Genomic DNA, 15,872 nt, shown 5'->3' with positions numbered 1-15,872 from the left:
GAGTCTGTTAGGTGCTCCCGTATCTTTCTAGCACTTGACGTTTCCTCCCTGCCCCCCTCCAGCCTTAAAAAAGGTAGGCCTCCTGGGGTTGTGGAAATGTCCTACAGCTTTATTGTGGTTGTGGTTACAAGAGTCTGTAACATTTGGCAACACTCCTCAAACTCTACATACTCAAAATCTTCATATATACATACTATCTCCGTAAAAAGGGAGCATTCAGGGGCAGAGAAAGGGTGGGCCTCAGGGTAGAGCCTTTGGCCGGCCACAGTGTCTCGAATCTTGAATTGAGTAACTTTTATTTTTATTGTGTTTTTACCCTACCTTCTATTTATGGAGGTGACACAGATTTTCCATTTGTGGTAGTGGTATAAAGTTTCCTTTTAAAAGAAAAAAAAAATTAAAGTACTGTGTGAGTGAATTTAAATAGAAATATTAAGTAAATAATATTTACCGGTAGTACGTGGATATAGCAAAGATTATGCAAGTGGTTAAGAAAAGAAAAAAAGGATTTTTGGAACCCTTTCTGAGAAAATCTGGTGGCTCTGAGATGAAACTAACTTTGTCCGGTTGCTGTGTGGGCACAGCTGTGACCCCGAGGGGCTGGCTGTGAGGGGGGCAGTTGTGTAAGGAGAAATAGAGAAGCCCAGCTGCTTAAAGAAACGTGTTCGCCCTGAGCCGTGCGTCTGGGATGCTTACTGTTAAATACCCAGAAGACTGAGAATGGAACAGTGATAAATTACCTTCACATTCCCTGCTTGCTGTGAAGCTTTCAGAATCTTGAGAGGAAAAAGAAAGACGGAAAAAGTCAGCTGCTCGGATTAATTAAAACCAGTGTAAATGCTCTGGATGCTTTTGCTCAGCAAGCCGGCCTTTCTGTTCTGCGCAGTCTGCCAGCGAGGGTGAGTGATGTGTGTTTTCAGGGCCGAGTTTCTGCGACTGTTCGCATCAGCCCTGAAGCGGGGTGTTTCTGAGGAGATGTGATGCGGCCCTTTCTGATAAGGCCAGAATTTTTGCTAAGAGACGTTTTGTGGTTTGTTTTTGCTGGTTCGCAGGGCAGTGGATTACCAGGATGTCGCGGGACCCGGGTTTGATGTTGATCTCTTGCTAGAAGAAAAATCTGCGCTCCGTTACCTGCCAGGAAGGTGTCCGTGTGTGTGTTGTTGTTGACTGGGAACGTGAGAACCTACAGACGCTAGCTAGAAAAATCCCAGCCAGAAGTGACCAAGGAAACGGATCTGGTTTAGTGCTGTCCTGTTATGAATGGGCAGGTTGAGACCTGGAGTCGGGGTGAGGGTCTCTTCCAAGGTCACATAGCTGGTTGGTGGCAGCATAGGGCTAGGTTTCAGTTTCCTGCTTCTTAAACCAAGGTGTCATTGCCGTGTATCCTATTAGGCCCCATCACCTTTAAAATAAAATAAAAACCTGATTCTTTTGGGAATTGTGTTTCTTTTCTCAGGGTAATACAGGAAACAGAATCTCTTTTGGGCGTGCCTCCCCTGCCTGATGACTTAGTTAGTTCCTTTCCCTGGAAGAAGTCCCTGTTACCTATAACTTGCAGAGAGAGGCTGAACACCCAGCAGCTGTGTGTGTGTGTGTGTGTGTGTGTGTGTGTACATTCTCTTATCCTCTGTTTTTGTACTGTGCATACTGTAGGTACCTTGCTTTTCTTTGCCCCTGTGTCTTGTGGTCATTTCATATCAAGGCTGAAAGAACTTTTTAAACCCTTTATATAGCAGTATTGTTTTTTGTCTTAAACGTTTACACTTGCTGTAAACTGTACCTCATAGCAGCTCACAACCTTTTTAAGTTTATTTTTGAGAGAGAGTTTGAGTGCATGAGCAGGTGAGAAGCAGTGAGAGAGAGAGAGAGAGAGAGGGACAGAGGGAGAGAATCCCAAGCAGGCTCCACACCGTCAGTGCAGAGCCTGACGTAGGGCTCGGACCCACAAACTGTGAGATCCTGACCTGAGCTGAAATCAGGAGTTGATTGCTTAACTGACTGAGCCACCCAGGTGCCCCTGTTTTTGCTTTTTTAAAGTTTGTTTATTTTGAGAGCCAGCGTGAGTGGGGGAGGGGCAGAGAGAGAGGGAGACAGAGAATCCCAAGCATGCTCCGCGCTGTCAGTACAGAGCCCGATGTGGGGCTCGAACCCACGAACCGTGATATCATGACCTGAGCCAAAACCAAGAGTCAGATGCTTAACCGGCTGAGCCACCCAGGCGCCCCCGTATAGCCCATTGTTGGAACAAACTGGAATTCAACCCATCCCCAACTGATGGACATTAGATGGCTTCCTGTCTTTTGGGATTACCGACAGGGCAGTATTAACTAATCTTCCACACACTGCATTTTGCACATATGAGGGTTTATCACGGAATAAATTTTAAGTTTTATCTATCTTTGGGAGAGAGAGAGAGCTCGTGCACGCATGCGCAAGTGGGGGAAGGGCAGAGAGAGGAGAGGGAGAGAATCCCAAGCAGGCTCCCCACTGTCAGTGGGGAGCCTGATGACGGGCTCGAACCCACGAACCGTGAGATCATGCCCTAAGCCAAAGTCAGACGCTTAATTGAGCCACCCGGTGCCCCTGCAAGATAAATTCTAAAGCTACGTTGCTTAGGTCCAAAGATAGGTATGTTGGAATTTTGGTAGATGTTAACGAATTGGCCTCTCTCGAGGTTAGGTCTTTCTACCGTTTGGGTTGGATATTAGCATCTTTGAGTAGTAGTTGAAATATTTCACATAGACTTTTCTGAACTCCCCCTCCCCCCCTTTTTTTAAAATTCAGCCAACCGACACATATTTTGGGTGGGGCTGTCCAGGTGCTAGGATGCCCTAAGGGGTGAGAGAGCCCTTATGGAATTTCCTGTTGGTAGGGGTGGAGCTGGAGGTTGGAAGAGAGGCAGGCAATAAACAACTTCACAATTTCTTAATTGGAATTTCGGGAAGTGTATGGACAGAACAGAGAAACGTGAGTGGTCTCTGATCTAGCCAAGGAGATCAGGAAGCCTTCCCCAGCACACGACACTTTAGCTGGAAGGAATGAGTGGCTTTAGTTATGTAGAGAAGGGGCCTGGGTGGGGTGGGGGAGGAGCAGTTGTGGCAGAGGGCACCGCAAGTGCAAAGGTCCTGAGGCAGAAAGAAGGTAGTTGCTTTCTAAGAACAGAAAGACAGTTTGGCCGGAGTCCAAGGGAGAGTAGAGAGAGGTGAGGCTAGAGCTGGCAGGCAGGGCCTGGCCTGGCTGGCCTAGTTGAGATCGTTCATCTTTATCCTAAGACTTGTGAGAAGCCGTTTCGGGGCTCTCACCTGGGGAGGGGGTACCCTCTGGACCCCATGAGATCAGCCCAGCTAAACCAGGCAGCATTTACTCCACGATGGTCCAGAAAGGACACCGAGGAGGCAGAGGATCCCCAGGGTAAGGGCCAGGCATCCAACTTGAGGAAGAGGTCCCATTTCTGGCTACATGAACCTTGGACAGGATTCTTCCATTGTTTGCTCACTCAGCAAATGTTTATGGACAGCCTGTGCTAGGTATCTGGCACCCAGTGCTGAACCTTGATAGATACGGTTCCGGCACCCGTGGAGCATAGAGTCTAGCACATGGGTCACAATCTTCTATAAAGGGCCAGATAACATTTTAGGCTTTGTGGGCCATAGAGTGTTTATTCCAACTATCAACGTGGCTATTGTTTTTAAAATTTTTTTAATGTTTATTTTTGAGAGAGAGAGGAGCACAAGTGGGGCAGAGAGAGGGAGACACAGAATCTGCAGCAGGCTCCAGGCTCTGAGTTGTCAGCCCAGGGCCAGACACGGGGCTTGAACTCACAAACCGTGAGATCATGACCTGAGCCCAAGTCGGATGCTCAACCGACTGAGCCACCCGGGCGCCCCCATCAACTCTGCTGCTGTAGTACAAAAACAAGCCACAGACCGTATGTAAACAAACAGGAATGGGTGCTTTCCAATAAAACTTTATTTACAAACACGGTCCGTTTGCCTGCCCCTGATCTATCAGGATGAGACTCCCTAAACAGATAATATCTGATGTGTCAGCTGGCAACGGGTGTTAGGGAAAAGGGGTGGAGAGCGACAGGTGGGGATGGAGGGAGTCTTTCTGATGGGCCAATCTAAGGAAGCGTTGGCTGAACAGACACATGGAGGAATTCAGGGACGCGGCCATGTGAAGATCTCGGGGGGAGGGTTTCCAGCAGAATGAACGGCACTTGAACTTGAAGGCGGGAGATATCTGAAGAAGAGGTCAGCGGGGCCGTTGCTGAGTCAGGCTGGGAAAATGGGCAGGTACGAATAGTGAGACAGACCGGGGCTCAGGGGCTTCAGATCACATTTGGGAAAGCCTTTAAAGTTTTGCAGGCGGGCATGTCAAGGGGCTACGCATGGCGAACAGACTGGAGGGGGTGAGGACAGAAGTGGGGAGCCCAGGGAGGAGGTGACTGACGTCCAGGCGAGAGAGGACGGGCCGGCGTCTCAGGCCAGGGGGGTTGTGGTGCAAATGTGGCTTCTGTTTTGACAGTAGGGTCGTTAGGACTCGCTATGGTTTGGGTGTAGGAAGGCGCGTTAGAGGGGTCAGGCTGAACCAAGCCCCCACAGGGAGGTGGGAGGGGCCTCTACTGAGAGGAGGAGTTCCCCCAGGGTCAGGGTGCTGGTTGGAACAGCTCCTTCCCTCCCTAAATCCACTCTCCAGAGTCTGTCCTTTGAGGTGGCGGCAGAAACCTAAGACAGAAGGCCGCTACTAAAGAAAAATCCGGTCCTTCTGCATCCGCTGCTTTTTTTATGGTTTGGGACACCGTTTAGCCGTGGCTCTGCCTTTTGAGGACCAAGGGGCTGGTCTGTGGGATTTCTCATCCTGCTAACTCTGTGCCTCTGGGTGAATCCCTTCCCCTCCCTGGGCCCCAGTTTCCTCGTCTGTAAAATGGCCCAAGATAAGATGCGACTCAGGGGTCCTGGTTTTAAACGAAGCCACTAGTCACCCTTGAGCGTGAGCGGCTGGGGTCTGAACCCAGAGCTCCTGGGACTCAGAGCCGGTGCAGTCTGCCTGTGCGTCCCATGGCTGTACCAAACGTGCAAATTGTTGAAACGAGCCTGCGTCCGTGGTTTTCAGACCGTGGGTCCTGACCCACTGGTGGGCCAGGAAATCTGTTCAGTGACTTGTGACCAGCACTTAAACCAAATAACCCCAGACAAGAGGAAAGGTGAGGGTAAGTACTGTTTTTGCGAAGCTTCGTTTCAGGCTCCAGTAGAGAGGGTGTGAACCGAGTCGTGGAGTAAAGACACGTTTCTTCCCAGGGTCCCCCTGAACCAAAAGTTGGGACGTCATTGGCCCGGGGCGTCCTGCCGGGCCTCTGGCTAGGGCAGCGTGGCTTGGAGGAGCTGTGCTCTGTGCACCTGCACTAAAATCTTTCCGCTTCCATCTCTGTCTTCAAGGAATAGGGGATGAAGTGGCCTCACTTTCCTCTGGTGAGGGAAGGAGGTTCCAGCTCGGGGTTTGGCACAGGCGGCGGGGGTGGGGGGGGGGGGCGGGGGGGGGGATTATTAAGAAAACAAAGAAGAAAAACAGGAGCCAAACCCGATCTGGGATTGTTCTGCCCGGGAGTTCTGTTTTAGAGGCTTAAAAAGACCCCTCCCTCCCCCCCTTCTCTTTCCAGAAGAACCGAATGCACATAAGGTCGCCAGCCCACCCTCCGGACTCGCATACCCCGATGATGTCCTGGACTATGGCCTCAAGCCATACAGCCCCCTCCCCAGTCTCCCGGGCGAGCCCCCCGGCCGATTCGGAGAGCCGGATAGGGTAGGGCCGCAGAACTTTCTGAGCGCGGCCCAGCCAGCCGGGGCCTCGGGCCTGAGCCCTCGGATCGAGATCACTCCATCTCACGAACTGATGCAGGCAGGGGGCCCCCTCCGCGGGAGAGACGCTGGCCTGCTGGGGGAGCAGCCGGCCCTGGCCGGGGCGGCCGCCAGCCCGCGGTTCACGCTGCCCGTGCCCGGCTTCGAGGGCTACCGCGAGCCGCTTTGCTTGAGCCCGGCTAGCAGCGGCTCCTCTGCCAGCTTCGTTTCCGACACCTTCTCCCCCTACACCTCGCCCTGCGTCTCGCCCAATAACGGCGGGCCCGACGACCTGTGCCCCCAGTTTCAAAACATCCCTGCTCATTATTCCCCCAGAACCTCGCCAATAATGTCACCTCGAACCGGCCTCGCTGAGGACAGCTGCCTGGGCCGCCGCTCGCCCGCGCCCCGTCCGGCCTCCCGCTCCTCGTCGCCTGGCGCCAAGCGGAGGCATTCGTGTGCCGGGGCCCCGGTCGCCCCGCTGCCCGGAGCCTCGCCCCAGCGCTCCCGGAGCCCCTCGCCGCAGCCCCGGGACGACGGCGCCCCCGCCGGCTACCCCGCCGCGGCCGGCTCCGCCGTCCTCATGGACGCCCTGAACAGCCTCGCCGCCGACTCGCCCTGCGGCATCCCCCCCAAGATGTGGAAGACCAGCCCCGAGCCGGCGCCCGTGTCCGCCGCCCCGCCCAAGGCCGGCCTGCCCCGCCACCTGTACCCGGCCGCCGTGGAATTTCTGGGCCCCTGCGAGCAGGAGGAGAGGAGGAACTCGGCCCCCGAGTCCATCCTGCTGATGCCGCCCACGTGGCCCAAGCAGCTGGTGCCCGCCCTTCCCCTCTGCAGGTGAGCGGGGCTCCGAGGGGACCGGTTTCCCCGGGGGTGGGGGCGGGGGCGCGTGGTGCTTTAGCGTCTGGGACAGGCCGCGTCCACACCCAGGCCGTCCCGCCTCCTGGCTGCCAGACCTTGGCGGGGGTGGGGGGGTTCAGTTCTCCCAGCTGTGGTTTCTCCGTGGGCCCCCGGAACTCCCCAGGTGGTCGGGAGCATGCCTGCGATGGCCCCTGGCCGGTTCGCGCATTCGTTCCGGCGACAGGGTTTTATCAGGCACCTACTATGTGCCAGGCGGGCACTGCTGTGGGTGTTGGGGAGGCCGTGGTGAACAAACCGGGCAGAAATTTCTGCCTCCGTGGAGGGGACGTTCTGGGAAGCACAGAGCAAGCCTTTATACGGGGCATTTACCAGCCTCCGCTAAGAGGAATTGGTGGGTTTTCGCATCTGCTGTCCTCGAGGAGCTTGAAATCGTGGGAAGCCGAAGCGCTGCGTGTAGCTGGCGGTGTGTAGGCTTTGGGGTCCCCCGGGACCGGGTTTGAGTCCTGCTTCCACCCCTCGGGGGCTGTGTGATTGTGGGCATGTCTGGTGCTGCCCTCCTGCTGTGTCCATGACAGGCATCACTAGCCGTGCAGGACCGCTTTCTCATCCAGCATCTCTGGGATGCCGTGCCCAAGGCAGACATTGCTAATCAATCAGGATCCCCTTTCTCACTGAGCACCTTACTAAACCTTGACTCATTCCCTGTGGGTTAGTCCCCACCTCATTGTTTTTTCGTTCGTTTTTTGTTTTTTTGCAAGGTGTGAGGATATGTATCAAATTCTTGGCACGAAGCCTGCACAAAGTAAGAGTGAAAAGAAGGGGCAGCTGCTGTGTTTTAGAGGGGAATCTTCTTATCAGGGAGGCACTTTAGAAAGTACTTTCTCCTGGATGAGCCTCGTCCTAGAAGATTGAGCTCCCAATGGTTGTTAGAGGAATGACAGTGACCATAATGATCACCAGCATTTGAGGATGCTTGCCACGTGCTAGGCACAACTCTAAGTATTGCCCACGGATCATTTTATTCTCCAGTAAATCTAGTTGGTATTATTTTTATCTTCATTTGGATGCTAAGAAAAATGAGGCGCCCAGAGGTTAGAAGCACATGACGTTCCATGAAAGCGAAGCTAAAAATCATCCTGACACTTTGAAAACCATACGGTAATAGGATGAGGCCGTTGATTCTTCAGAGCGTTTGCTTTTAGCAAATGGGAAACTTTTTTTTTTTTATGCAAATACTAAACTGAACACCAAAATAGATCTTGGTGGGGCTGTTGTGATTGATGAGGTGAGAGTAGTTGAGGGCTCTGTCCCCCGGGCCTTGCTTATCCCACACCAGACCAAAGCGGACCACAGGGGCCTTCCAGTCTGGCCCTTCTTCCCGAGCGGTTCTGAGAACACCGGTGCCATCACAGGTCGATGGGTGTTCCTTAGAAAAGGAGATTCTGAGTTTAACAGAGTTAAACAGATATCTTTATGCAGGGGCCACTCCCAGCTGTGGACAGAACGCGCAGTAATCTCAAAGGCCGTTTGGCCACGGGGCTCTTAGTTCTGTGACCAAAGTCGTATGGAGCCACCATAGGAAATGCTGGTCAAGGCCAGCGCCTGCTGCAGGTTGAGAAGCCTGGGCTTGGTGAGGCGAGCGGACGTGGCCACGGTCACCCAGCTAGTCAGTGACAGAGTTGGAAACTTAGAATCTCAAATTCTTGACTCCTTATTCTTTCTGCTACAGACCAGTCTGTGAAACGTGGTTTACTTAATGATTGAGATTGGGGAGGAACATGAATATAAAATATGATTGTGCTGCATTTGTCTGAGACTTTATAAAGACTTTATCGTTTGTCCTTCCTTCTCTACTCTTGGTCCAAACGATACTGACCACTTTAGTCCCTAGGAGGGCCAATTTGTGCCAGCTGATGAGATGTTTGTGACAGTTTTCTGTAAGATCGAGAAGATAGGACGTTCAGGGAAGTCTCATGATAACATTTGTCTCCGGGTGTGTGGGGCTGAGGGCTGGAATTCAAATGCAGAATTTCACATTGGCTCTGATGGTCTAATTCTTAAGATTGTATTGTAGTCGTCAAAGACTTGTTCCGGAACCAAACAAAATTTGAAGTTGATACTCAGAGATAGCCCACTGGGTCTTCTCCTCCCTGAATATTTTTGATACTTCAAAAGATATTAGAACAGGGGTAAAGTGATATTTTTATGAGCCTTATTTTGCAAATTAAAAAAAATTAACTCGCATGATGAAGAGTGTGAGTGTGTAAGACACATGGCCCCTTGGCTGCAGGCAGAAGCTAGAAGGCATGTTGGGACCGAAACTGAGGTGGACGCTCTAAGACTGCAGGGCAAGGGGGGGCTTCAGGAGGTGATCTAGTTGCAAAGAAGAGATGGAGATTTGCTTGCATTGTGACAACATAATTTGAAGTTGGACTGCATGTTCGAGTTGGACTTCAGCACTGATGGGGTTTATGGGGTCCCACTGCATTGCCCTTGGTACTGCTATGATGGAGAAGGAATGGAATTGGTTTCATTGCAAGTGCTTCCCTAAGACCAGTTGATAAGGGTAGCTTTTTTTTTTTTTAGTTTTTTTTTTTCAACGTTTATTTATTTTTGGGACAGAGAGAGACAGAGCATGAGCGGGGGAGGGGCAGAGAGAGAGGGAGACACAGAATCGGAAACAGGCTCCAGGCTCTGAGCCATCAGCCCAGAGCCCAACGCGGGGCTCGAACTCCCGGACCACGAGATCGCGAGATCGGGACCTGAGCTGAAGTCGGACGCTTAACCGACTGCGCCACCCAGGCGCCCCTATAAGGGTAGCTTTTAGAAGCTCCAGGCTTAGTGGAAAAGAATATCCTGATTGGATTAACGATTGGTGCCACATGTACAAAATCAGGACATAGTGACACAAATCCATGCATTTCCAACTTTGGAGCTACTTTGAATATATGGGGCTTCTTTGGAATAAGACTGCTCACTCATTCATTCATTTAGCCATCCAGCCATCTACCCACCCACCCACTGACTACTGACCGAGAACCTATCAAATATCGAGTATTGTTCCAGAGCCATTCTATAAGTGAGATATTTTCTTGGCCCTATTTTAAATAAATCAGTAAGATAAGAAGTAGCATATCTCTAGTAGCATGGAGACGTGCATGGAGCACTGGACTGAGAGTCAAGAGACATAAGTTGGAGCCTTGTAATCTTGGGAAAATATCTGTGTTCCCTAAGACTCTGAAGGAATGGTCTAGGTAGATCATTAAGACCTCAGCCAACTCTTTAATTACATGATTCTAACCACGTGTCAAGTACCTGTTGGGTGTGCTGGGTAGGGTTAAGATTCTATAAGAAAATGAAACTTAATGGCTGTCATTACAACTTCAGATGTAAAGGCCTATATATCTAATACTATAACCACAAGTAAATTAGAGTATAGGAGATAACTTTGAAATATGGAGTGTATATACAGGGAAACATGATTATAGCCTGATATTTATTGAGTAGTTATTGTGCTAAGCTCTTCATGTGATCTCCGTAGCTCCATTTCACAATGGAGGAAACTTAAGGCCCAGGGAAACTTAATAGAGGCATCTGCTCAAAGTAGCTAGAGGTGGAGCTTGGACTTAAACACGGGTGGGTAACTCCGGTCATGTTCTTGACTTCTCCTCTTCCTTTAAATTTAGGGGTCCGGTGGTTTGACTCATCCATACCAAAATCAGACACTTCTCTATGGTTAGATGTTCTTTACTGGTCCTGAGAGCCAATGGCTGTGACTAGAAATGGTCTCTCCTTAAAAGCAGCTTTTAATCGAGAGCATCAGACTTGGAAATAAGAACTGAAACAACTCTCAGGTGCCATCTGGTCCATTTGATATGTTATTATAAGACACTGGAGATAAAAGAGGTGAGGTTACTTGCCTAAGGTCACATTGCACATCTGTGACACACGTGGGCTGCTGATTTCCACTTCAGGTAATTTCTCCCACACTTACTCCTTTGGAAAGGGAGAACATTCTGGGTAAGGGGTGATTTTTAGAGGAAGGAGATGGTACTCCTCAAAATTCCCAGAGGACAAGGAGTGGTAACATTTAGAAATATGCTAGAACTCACATGTAATGAAATTAGCTTCACAAACTGAGATGTCAGTCACACTGTTTTCATCAAAGGTGGAAGAGAAAACAAAGACAAAGATCTCTCACTTGAGTAGAATCCTACCTATTCTGTCTGAGAAATATGTGCTTTCCAACAGCCAGTACTTTACTCCTGTACCCTCTGACATGATTTTTCAGAAAAGGGACCATTTACGTTTATTGTACAGGTCGACTGGTTCTGATTTCTTGTACACACGACTGATTCTGTTTCCTCCTTCAGTATTCCAGTGACCGCATCCCTCCCTCCGCTTGAGTGGCCACTCTCCCACCAGTCGGGGTCCTATGAGCTGCGGATTGAGGTGCAGCCCAAGCCACATCACCGGGCCCACTATGAGACAGAAGGCAGCCGAGGGGCTGTCAAAGCTCCAACTGGTGGCCACCCTGTCGTTCAGGTATGGACTTGAATTCTTTTCCTTTTTGTGTCTTTCATTTCTATTAAGTGATCGATTTTCGCTCAGCCACTGCCTATTATTTGTTGGGTTGTGGTATGTGTCTCGGCCTCCTACTCGTCTAACAGATGGGAAATTTGAGATGGAATTAGTAGGATCAGAAACTAGTCCAGCTACTCAGAGACCAGAGAAGAAAGTCTTCCTGAGCTGGATAAGGATAGAAATGATATTCTTAAGTTATTTCTTCTCTTCTCTTTCTGATTGAAAAATTGCTAGAGTTTTGCAGGGGTTTGTGTGTTGACAGAAGGTTTCGGAAGCCATTATTTTGTGTTTAAATTTCAGAGGAGAGTCCACTGAGGAAAATCCATACACTCTTGTGAAGTATAGAAAAACGGGAAAATTAAAATTAAACATAACAGAAATACTATTAGCATTTCGACCTATTTCTTGTTGCCTTTTTTTCTGTTCGCAAACATGGCAATGTCTATTCATATACATTTAAATGTTTGACATTATAGTAGCTGGTTTTCTGATTTTTAAAATATTATACCATGAGCGTTTCCTCTAGTTTTTTCTTCTTAATCATTATCTTTTGCGTCTGTGGCTTTTGATTTAACCTCAGTTTTTATTTCAGTCAAAATAAATAGAGAAGTGTGCGTTTTTCTGCAAAATAATTCAAGTTGAAATGATCTTTCTTAGTTGTGTAATCTGTTCAACCAGGGAGTGCTGATTGGTGCCCACCAACCAACTCGATTAAGCAGAACCTTCAATACGTATAAATTTAACTTTTATTTGTATTTGCCTTAAGGTGGATGTATTCTATGATAAGAATCTGATGTAGTATTCATGAGAGCCTCTAGAGAGGTTGTGAAAACGGCGGATTCCTAAGCATCCCCTGAAACTACTCAATGAGACATTGCATAACATGAGTAGAGCTGAGATCAGCAAACAAACAAAAATCCAAAATCTCTGAAATCTCCATAGGCGCTTTGGGTGTATACACCTGGTTAAGGACTTTTGTGATAATAATAGGAACTTCCACGTCCTGGCAGTTGCTTTTTCTGGAGCTGCCATCACAGCTATTTTGCCATTTGTGTTTATTCATTGCTTCTTTTCCTTGACCGTGAGCCGCACCTTCCTTTCTCTTTGCATGTTTAGTAATTGTTGACTATATTCTAATATTGTGATGATAATATATTTACTGGACAGAGAGACTCTGGATTTTGTTATCTTCCTTCAAAGGCGAAGCAGCAGCTGACTGGCCACTTTATACTTGTGTAGACTTGATTTCACATTTTGTTATGGCGGATCTGTGGCAAGTCCAAGGTGTTTGCCATGCGGTGTCAATAACCTTTTTGGGTGCTTGGTGGACGTGACTCCGCGCCGGTGGTGTGGAAGCTGTCCTCAGGCAGGGAGCTGGAGGGGACAGGGGCTCCTGTGTTTCCTTTCCCTCAGTGGCCACAGTCTTAGGCTGCCTGCTGTCCAATGCCTGAAAGTTGTTGACTTCTAGATGTTTGTCCCGATTTATAGTTGTTTACGGTGGGAGGGCTGGTCTGGTACCATTCACTCTGGCGTGCATGAAAATTGTTTTCTGGGAAGGGAAGTCTTTGTATCATTATTGGTCTAGGCTTATCTATTCTAGGACGGGGCTTCCTGGCTCAGAGGGTGGTGTTACTCTGTGCGTTGGAGTCAAAGTGCGTCTGTGCTGTTTAGTAATGGCAGGGAAACTCACTCATGGCACATTAGAAGAGGGGGATTGTATGAGGAGGCTACGACTGCAAAACCAGGCTAGGAGACTCAACTCAGAAAGAAGCCAGACTTGAGACCGGTCCCCAATTTACTTCTTTGTTCAGTCAACCCATTCGGCAGGTGGATTCATTCCCTCCGCAAGTATGTGTTGAGCACCGACTTTTTGCCATATACCGTGCTCGCTACGAAAATACAGTGAAGAATAAAAAAGAAGCTATGAGCGCTTTCTTCCTGGAGCTCACGGTCTAGGAGCCAGAGTCGTCGGCTACATCGTCACACACAAATGATAGAAGTACACACGGTGGCAAGTCGCACACAGGAAACGAGCGTGAGGCTCTGGGTGTGTAAAACGGAGGAGCCAGTGGAAACTAGGGAAAAACACATGCTAAGATTTCCCTCAGGCTGGGGCTGAGGAGGCGGGGGAGCGGCAGGTGCAGGTGCCTGGAGGCAGAAGGAAGTAGAGGGAATCACGTTAGAGGAGCAGAGGAGGCCAAATATAAGTGGAGCATGAAGGACCAGAAGGAAGGGGACGGAGGGAGGGAGGGAGGGAGGGAGGCAGGGGCCAGAGTGTGCAGGGCCTGGGGTAGCCAGCGGGGAGAGTTTGGCTTTATCCTGAGACGTGAAAAGCAGGAAGGAAGCGTGATCTGACTTGGGGCTTGGACGAGACCCGGCCGGATCGCCCTGTTGGAGGAGGAGCTGGGATCAGGAGAAAAGTTAGCAGGCTCTGTCCGGGGTCTCTGTCCTCCCAGGGCTGGATGGTATCTTCATGGCCCGATCGCTCAACAAACACTGGTTGAGCACTCCTGTGTACCGGGCGCGGTTCTAGGCTCTGGGCTGGGGTGTGTACAAAACAGCGAGAGATTCTCAGCCTCGTGAGCTTAGGGTTGCGCAGAATGATCATAATAGTTACTGTGCAGCGTGCATTTACTGTGTATCAGACCCTGTTCCAATGCCGTGTGTGTTAATTTATTTAATCCTTAAAGGAGCCCTAAAAGCAGGTCGCAGTTAGGTCAAGGAGATGTCAAGGAACTTGTTCAAGGTCAGAGCTGTCGAATGGGCCTGGGATTTGGACCCACGGGCCTGGCTGTCTCTGTGTTACAACGTTCCTGATGTTTCACGTCTCTCTCAGACCATCTTCCCCCGACTCCACACTCTTACCAGGCAGAGAAAGCCTGGAGGGAAAATGCCCACACCTCCTGCCTGCCGATCTTATGTGCTGTCCCCGCACCGCCTTTTTGGGGCCCAAATTGTGATTTCTCAGGGAGATTCTAATTGGCCTGGTTGGGAAGGCCCACTGGCCCAGTTGGCTTGGCCAGAGAGGTTGGACCACGTGCGGTGGGCTAAGCTCTGCTTACCCATTCGTTTAAGGCTGAGGCCGTGGAACGTTCCAGAGAAGGGAACGGGCTGGATGTGCAATTCGAAAGACCTCTGCTGGGCTGTGTTGAAGTTCATGCCCCCCATCCCTCTTCTTGCTCATAACTTTGAAAACCCAGTGCATGACTTCAAGGTTTGCGGCCACATTCTCTAAAGATAACCAAGTGGAGTCTTTTTTTTTTTTTTTTTTTTTTAATTATTTGAATAGATTGTGTTCTCTTCAAAATGCAATGTGCTGACCACTGATTTTTAGCGTAGTAAGTCGGTTTTTAAAAACCTTCTTTGGGGCGCCTGGGTGGCGCAGTCGGTTAAGCGTCCGACTTCAGCCAGGTCACGATCTCGCGGTCCGTGAGTTCGAGCCCCACATAGGGCTCTGGGCTGATGGCTCGGAGCCTGGAGCCTGTTTCCGATTCTGTGTGTCCCTCTCTCTCTGCCCCTCCCCCATTCATGCTCTGTCTCTCTCTGTCCTAAAAATAAATAAACGTTGAAAAAAAAATTAAAAAAAAAAAAAAAAAACCTTCTTTGAAAAATGGAGAGGGGACTTGGGACAAGTGCTCTTACCCCATAGGTAGCAATGAAAACCCCTTTCGAAATTTGGAGGGTTGCCCTTTCGTTCCCAGAAGAGCAGCGTAGCCCTGTTTTGTACTTTGCTGGTTTCTCTCTTGATCTGTCTCTTATCTCTACATCTGTTTCTATTTCTGTACTGTACCACGGCTCCTTTCCCCCCTCCATGATTGGTCCCCACCCTTCTCTTTTTTATTTACTGCACCATAAAACTTCACTTTTTTTGCACGCCTAGTGGTTTTATGCTCCTCTTTATAAGAAAATAAAATGAGTACAAGACCCCTTCACTTCTTTACATATAAAATTTAAAATCTTAAGCATATGTCATGTTTGGCGTTGTGTTTCTTCCCCCCCCCCCCCTCGAATGTCACCTGGTCTTGGAAGGAAGTCTGTTCGAAACCTTAAATGCTTTCAGATCTCCTGACTCCTTCATTTGGCAGCTATTTTCTTGAGGACCTGCTGTGTGCCAGGCACTGCGCTAAGTGCTGGTAATATCATGATGGGCAGGATGAATACAGTTTCTGCCCCGATGGAGCTCTGGGGGCACTGGAGGTGCAAAGTAGACCAGAATGGCTTGGCGTGACCGTTGCTGAGCTGTGAGTGGCTCAGGGAGGCAGATGAGGGCAATCTGGAATGGCACCTGGACTCTAGGGCAAGACATGCTGAGCGGTTGGGGAGCCCATCTGTTGGATTTACAACATAAATTCACGGCTTACAACTTCAACCAAAGCAGCCATGCCAAGAGAATACTTCTGTCTGCTGTAGAAGGGAGTCTTGCTGAGGCTGTGACTTACCACCTGTGACCTAGAGCAGGGGACAGAGCCGGCGAAGTGAGGAATGATGCCCTTCTTCTCTCTGTTTCTTGGTCTCTCTGGGTAGTGGTGGGAGAGTGTTCCTGGCGTAAGGTACAGTGTGTGCAAAGGTCCTGAGGCAGGGAGGAACTTG

The 15,872-nt window shown here is 49.7% G+C and overlaps 1 protein-coding gene across 8 annotated transcripts in view; it reads left to right on the top strand.

Moving 5' to 3' along the window:
- The window catches only part of NFATC2 (nuclear factor of activated T cells 2), a 155,895-nt gene that overhangs the window by 32,822 nt on the left and 107,201 nt on the right, over nucleotides 1-15,872 (top strand). For 6 of the 8 annotated variants that reach the window (XM_040459816.1, XM_040459813.1, XM_040459817.1 and 3 more), the window contains exons 2-3: nucleotides 5,660-6,674; nucleotides 11,072-11,243. In XM_040459816.1, coding sequence (XP_040315750.1) covers nucleotides 5,660-6,674; nucleotides 11,072-11,243 — 1,187 coding nt within the window. The remainder of the gene's footprint in view (nucleotides 1-5,659; nucleotides 6,675-11,071; nucleotides 11,244-15,872) is intronic. The other 2 variants (XM_040459819.1, XM_040459818.1) reach the window with 1 other exon arrangement.

The sequence above is a fragment of the Herpailurus yagouaroundi genome, unplaced genomic scaffold, assembly GCF_014898765.1.
Source record: "Herpailurus yagouaroundi ecotype Mexico unplaced genomic scaffold, PumYag 246, whole genome shotgun sequence".
Taxonomy (NCBI): domain Eukaryota; kingdom Metazoa; phylum Chordata; class Mammalia; order Carnivora; family Felidae; genus Herpailurus; species Herpailurus yagouaroundi.
The sequence above is the reverse complement of the archived record's forward strand: the minus strand, read 5'-3'. Positions and strand labels throughout refer to the sequence as shown.